Source organism: Heliangelus exortis, chromosome 1 (genome assembly GCF_036169615.1).
Source record: "Heliangelus exortis chromosome 1, bHelExo1.hap1, whole genome shotgun sequence".
Taxonomy (NCBI): Eukaryota; Metazoa; Chordata; class Aves; order Apodiformes; family Trochilidae; genus Heliangelus; species Heliangelus exortis.
In genome coordinates this window covers 160,697,667-160,704,521 of record NC_092422.1, presented here as the reverse complement: position 1 = coordinate 160,704,521, position 6,855 = coordinate 160,697,667, and the positions used below count along the sequence as shown (strand labels likewise).

Below are 6,855 nucleotides of genomic sequence, written 5' to 3'. Positions count from 1 at the left end.
ATGTCTGCATGATCATTTCAGACAGTCAGGAATTAACATTGCCATTTACTGAGCTGGCAGGACATGAGGTAACTTTTGACCGGGTGCCAATGTAAAGATGCTCAAAAATCTTAAAACACTAATATGATCTCAGCCTCTGGAATGAGTACTGCCTTTTCCTTTTTCTGTGTTGATGTGATGGAGTGAAGGAATTCAGTGCTTCAAGAAAATTGTGTCATTTGTGAACGAGATTCTTCAAGTGAGGCAAAAATTCAAGTATTCCTATATCGTAACTATAGACAGAGTACAAAAAGTATGTGGCAAATGACTTCTTTGTTAATGACTTGCATACACAGAGTCTAAGAGAATTCTGTAATGGAAGCAGATGGGGCCAGCAAGAAAAATGGAGAAGTAGAAATGTTTAAGACTGTATGATATCACAATATTCAGTATTAACTTAGGAAAGTATTAATTAAAAATCCCAGTGTTCTGATCTTCTCTAGACTGTTAAGCAGAATTGTTAAAATACAATGGGCCTGATTAGCACCGGGGAAAGACACCATTACATACACTGGATCTACTATTACTTTGTCTTTCAGGTAGCATTTAACAAACACTAACACACTGATTACTTAAAATACATCTTTACGTAACAAGATTTACAGTTTATTTCTAGTATAACACATACATATATATATATATAGCTTATAATATGAACTTCGGTGAGCCAGACTGCAGCCTCACTAGCCTGAGAATTTTAGTTCCTGCATTTCAATTCTTAGGATTATTTCTAAGGCTTCATGTTCCTCCCATTACATCTCAGTCTTGCCAGAACTGTTACATTAGCAGCCATGCCTCAGAGGCAAAGTTCTGCCCTATAGGTCTTGAAAATATTATTTTCTCTTACATGCAATTCTTCAGTCTGCATATAGGAATAATAAAAAGTCTGTATATAGGAAAAATAAAACTGTGATGTAACCTTCTACAGGACTGTAGAAGGAGTTGGACTTTTCAAACTTCTTGCTGCCTTACCTCATTCCAAGTTTCCAAAAACTGTATTTTCCTGTGGTTAGGCAGAAATACTGATAAACAAAACTTAGCTTTAAAGGTCATGGTGCAATGAGATGGCAGAGGTTATTGCATACCCCCAGGGTTCACATACTAGATAGGCCTTTTTCTGTTGGATAATGAGATTTCTTCTCCAAGACCTGGAATTATGAATGTAATTCAAGCTCCCAATCTGATCTTGTATGTTTGTGGTCTAATTCTGCTGTTTTGCTTACTGAAGATCACTTTGCAGTCTTTAGTGAAAAAAAAAAAATACTATTCCATGTACAGGCCTAGAAGTAAAAAAATAAGACTGTAGAAGTTCAACTAGGAATCTGCACATGCCATATTTTCACAATTAAACATAGATTGTGAGATACTAGACACTCAATTTCATTTTACAGTGCCTTGACTTTCAAAAAACCTCATGTAGACATCCCTGACATCTATGGTGCAGCTGACAAAGACAAGAATTTCATCATTAGGGGACTCATAAACATGTATTTTTTGTCTGTCAGAAGAAGTGGAAAGTGATCATTTAATTAAAGAAATACCAAAAAGAAAACTGGATTTTCATCATTTTTTAGGGTGAGGTCATTATCTACTAAACCCAGTTATTTACTTCTTCAGTCAACCTTTGCATACGGAAGACAAAATCTTTGGTTTTGACTAAGATTTAAATAAAAACTTAAAATCTCTGAAACATTTCATACTGTCAACAACATATGCAACCATCTGGTATTTCCTTATAGCTGTAAAAGAAGCAATTTATGAAAAGTAACTGCTGATACAAAAAAAACCAAACCAAACCAAACAAAAAAAACCCAGCCCCAAAACCACAACCCAAAATACCACCAAATAACAAGAAATACTCCAATAAGTGCCCATTAAGTCCCCCATTGAATAACAAGCTCACCATAAGAGAGATCATTCTCATTTTATTTACATTCCTAAGCATGAACATTCATTTCCCCTCGTTTAATTCAGAACTTTTATAACTAAGGCCCCAAATCTACAATCAATAGAGTGCAGGCACAGAACTTCCACTCTATGCTGCCGTTAGCAAGATCAGAAAGAGCTATCACTTGATCCAAAGTCCAAAAAATGTCAGTGGGGAGTTTTTCTGCTTCCTTCAATGGATTTAGAAAGGGCACATAAGGTCAGCAAGCTGCACTCCTAATTCTGTCAGAAATTCCACTGAGGCAGTGCAGTATCAGTCTCCAGATAATTACATCCATCTTCTTCCTGAAACTGAGGTCAGTCACATTAATCGTACTTTCATGAGAAAATGAGTTTTGGAATCCAACTGGCTTTATAAAACAGAATTAAATACATTCTATACATTTATTATGGCAATATTTTGCATTCTGCTAAAAAGATGAATTGTTTAGTTTAGTTTTTACTACGGCCCATTCAAAAAAGACTGAAGAAATGCCTGTCAACAATCATGTTTCAGCATTGATTCTCCTGTTATATATCAAGAAGTAACAATAAGCTTCTCAGATTCACCTAAGGCAATGCACTTGGGCATACATTTTGGAAACAGAGATGGACTGGTGTCTGTGCTCAATTAAATGGTTTTCTCCATTTTAAAAATATAAAAAATATTGATCATCATTCTATGATTCTATAATCAATACATGATGCCAAATCTAGAACAGACATATCAAGGAAATGCTTTCTTCATTGCTGCAGTTATCTGGAATTTCAATCATGAGCTACTAGAAAATATAATGAAAAAAAAATAAATAAAATCAATATATCACACGGCTTTTTCCCCCTCATATTTGCAATCTGACAACAGAAGTAAAAGAAATAAATAAGAAAATAGTGTAATCCACAAATACTTCCATCAAGCATAGCTTCAAATAGATCTTGAATCAATGATACAATTCCAGATGATTAGAATATATCCATCATTTGCTGGATTGAGATTTGCAAATTCATAAATCACTGTATGAGTGGTACTGTGTCAGTCTCTGTTTTCCCCTGTAGTGGTTGGCTCTTCATTTAATAGAACACTTAACTGTTTCTGTGCACAAGAGAGGAAAAGTTCCAAGCTACACAGATTTCTCTGACGAACAACTTGATCAAGCTGTAGAAATAAAAAAAAACCACCATCAACTTCAAGAAAACCTGGAAATAAATGCCAGGGTTAGTCAGCAAAAAATTCAACCATATTCAAGAACCAAATCTGGCGACAAAAGAATCTAAGTAACTTCCCTGCATGTAATTTAGTAACAATATTTTAGTGAAGTATTTGAGTTGCTTCAAAATAAAATATATGTAAGGCTAAAAGTAACTTTCCAACAGCTGTCACATTCTACACAGGAAACCTGAAAAACCTAAACAGCCAAGCTGCCACACCTGATACATCCCCACAGCATCTTTTAAAATTGCTGCTGTTGCTTTTATAAAAGATACAGCTTCTGCTTTAAAATGAGCACTAGGTAGCACATATTCAAAAATTCAAAGTCTATTGTTAATTTAAATGGCATCATGTTTAGACAGCTTCCAGAGGAAAAATAGCAAAGTTTCTGCCTAGTTTATTTATTCCAACACTTTATTGGGAGTCCCCTTCTGACAAACAATGTGAACTATCTACTTACCTGCAATAAAAACAACAGTCCTTTCTTGCCCACCAAAAAAGATAAGAACACAGTAACAAGACCAGGTAGGTTATGTCATATAAATGACATAGAAATACAGTTTACCCAATGGTATTTGACTTTTCTTTATATCATAACATTAGTATATAAGATGCACTGCAGAATTCCTTTAATTTGAATTTTAAATTCCCAATGTTAAACAAAATGTCACAATGGAAAGATATTTCCAAATTGACTATTAATTACCTAGAAATTCAACTAAATGCATATGTAACAATGACCTAAGGTGAGATTGTAAAGCAGTGGTATGAAACTAGTATGACATAAGAGTTACTCAAGAGAAAGGGAATACTTGGAAGAAGTCCAGCTCCACACTTGTGTCAAACTGCTGTGCATAAGGCCATAAGGACTCTTGAGGGTAGGAAGGGTTTACAGAGGGACCTGGGTTGATGGGCAGAAGCCAACTGTATGAGATTCAACAAGGCTAAATGCCAGGTAGCAACAACCTCATGCAACACTACAGGCTTGGGGAAGAGTGGCTGGAAAGGACCTGGGGGTGCTGTCTGACAGCCAAATGACTATGAGCCAGCAGTGAGCCCAGGTGGCCAAGAGCATCCTGGCTTGTATCAAAAATAGTGTGGCCAACAGGACGGGGAAAGTAATTGTCTGGCTGCACTCAGGCACTGGTGAGGCCACACTTTAAAACTTTGTTCAGTTTTAGGCTCCTTACTACAAGGAAGACATCGAGGTACTGGAGGGTGTCCAGAGCAGGGCAACAAAGCTGGTGAAGGATCTAGAGAGGCAACTGAGGGAACTGGGTTTGTTTCATTCAGCAGTCCTTAGTTGCTCTAATAATCACTTCGATTGACTTTTTTTCTTGAACAGACACACATTTAAAATACCAATACAGAATACAGTCAGTGATACCTTCCCACTTTGAAAAGGCACCCAGAATACAGCTGCAGCACTGTGGCTGAATAAAGAAAGGGAAACATTTTTATGACCCTGTGCCTTGCTGCTTTTTAAGGTCCTGTGAAATGAAAATCAGGCTCCGGTGGTTTGAATATTTTCGTGTTTTGTTCCAACAGAGATGAATGTGTCAAATCTAGTCACAAGCAGGATACACACATATTTTTTAGAAGACATACAATCATAAAACTCTCCTTCAGTATTATGTCTGCTTTTACTTCTACTGCAAATTCTCAGCTGTTGTACAAATTTTCACATTTCTTAGAAAAAGCAGACATTTGTGCTCCATACACAGCCTGATGTGAATCTAGCCCACTGATTTACAACAGATTTTAAAGCAAATTTAGTTCAACTAAATTTCAGAAAGGTCTGGTCTTGATATATTTAAATAACAGCTGCTACTGCCAAGAAATGAAAGACTTATAAAACTAACCTCTCAAGAAGCTGTATCTAGAAAAGACAGTCTGAAACAAATGAACAACATAAACACACTGTTGTGATGGCTCATTTCTTCTGATTTGAAAGGTATCTTGCCTTCTTCCTCTTCTCTGGTCCATAACATAAATAACATTTTTCATTGAAAAACTTGCATATGTTTTTGTGCTTGTGACACACATTTCTCTGAGGAGTAGGCACTCTGCAATTCACATAAAGTCATCTGTAATATCTTGAGAGAATAAGAGAAGCTCTGAGCTCATTTTGTCATCAAATTCTGTTAATTCTGGTGGGTACCAGTTGGAGAAGCTTAGCATGAACCTGATTTTCAGTAGTTTCTTTTTATTGCATGCTATATCATATATACTCCCTGATAGATCTTGTCTGAGCTTTGACTAAATTCTCAAGTATCTTTTTTTTTTTTTTTTTTTTTTTTTTTTTGCAGTACTTCCTTGCAGATTCTGCTTAGAAGAGATCAAAGTATCTCACAAGATGTGTGTTCTGATAAGTCTACCAAGGCAGCAACCTAAAATTGTATATGGTTAAATTTATTTCACAAAGTACTAATGTAAATGCTTAATCTGCTTAGTGACTGGCTGCAATATGAACACAGGCAGATTTCTTCCAGCTTGAAAAAGATTTTAAAAGTCTTAAACTAATTAAGAACACATTTGAGGAGTCTTTGTTGAACTCAGGTGGTTAGTTGGTAGTCTCCCTGTGTGCATAAGAAAAGTTTACTGCTTGTTAAAAGTTTATGTAAATTCAACACCATAAAACTTAAGAATCTGGTTACCCCTTGTCCATGCAGCTTATGTATAAGCTTTGCCTTGAGCAGAATGTTTTACAATTCTTCCAAGCGACGAAAAACTGAAAAGACTTGGGAACTACACATAACACAAAATGAGAAGGAGCAAAATGATGCTAGCTTTGAGAATGGTATATTTACATGTATTCAGTAGGAGAACATTCCCATCAATGGAGAAACTGACTAGGAAACAGAAACAGTCCAATGAAGCTCCATTATAGAAATTATTATTTAATGAAGCCTTAGCAACAGACACATTTTTTTGAATGGTGCCTCAGCACTGCTGTGCTTCTGCTTGCATAACATACCATGAGATGTGAAAATACGTAAGGCATTTTATATCTTTTTTTTTTTCTTTCCTAAACAGTCTTCCCTCTAAATTTTTAGGCCCAGTTCACTTCATGGAACAATCTTATTATTTTAACAAACGTTAAGTGGACTTCTGGCAAATCCAAACTGAATGTGAATCTTATGCAAATGTAAGCAGTATGAATACATATTAGTGATGCTGCATTTGCACAGCCAACCCAATCCAACTGTTCTGATTCTATAAATACTGAAAAATGCACTATATTGGTCCAGATCAGTCACATAAGAGGGCAATTTTCTACACCGTACCATCACTGTTGTTATTACCAATCATAGGATGGTTTGGGCTGGAAAAGACCTTTAAAGGTCATCTAGTGCACCCCCCTACAATGAGCAGGGACATCTTCAACTAGATCAGTTTGTGCAGAGCCATGTCCAACCTGACTTTGAATGTTTCCAGAGATGGGGGATGTATCACTTCTCTGGGCAAGCTGGGCCAGTGTTTCACCACCCTCATCGTAAAAATTTCTTCCTTCTATCTAGTCTAATCCTAACCTCTTTCAGTTTTAAATCATTATCCCTTGTCCTGTTGCTACAGGCCCTGTAAAAAAGGCTGTCCCCATCTTTCTTATAAGTGCTCTTGAAACAGTGAAAAGGCTGCTATAAAGACTCCCCAGAGGCTTCTCTTCTCCAGGCTGAATA

At 36.3% G+C, this 6,855-nt stretch overlaps 1 protein-coding gene across 6 annotated transcripts in view; it reads right to left on the bottom strand.

Moving 5' to 3' along the window:
• Positions 1 to 1,952: 1,952 nt before the first annotated feature.
• Positions 1,953 to 6,855, bottom strand: part of CCDC91 (coiled-coil domain containing 91) — a 107,728-nt gene continuing 102,825 nt past the window's right edge. For all 6 annotated transcript variants that reach the window (XM_071733396.1, XM_071733395.1, XM_071733398.1 and 3 more), the window contains exon 13: positions 1,953 to 3,121. In XM_071733396.1, coding sequence (XP_071589497.1) covers positions 2,999 to 3,121 — 123 coding nt within the window. In that variant the 3' untranslated portion in view covers positions 1,953 to 2,998. The remainder of the gene's footprint in view (positions 3,122 to 6,855) is intronic.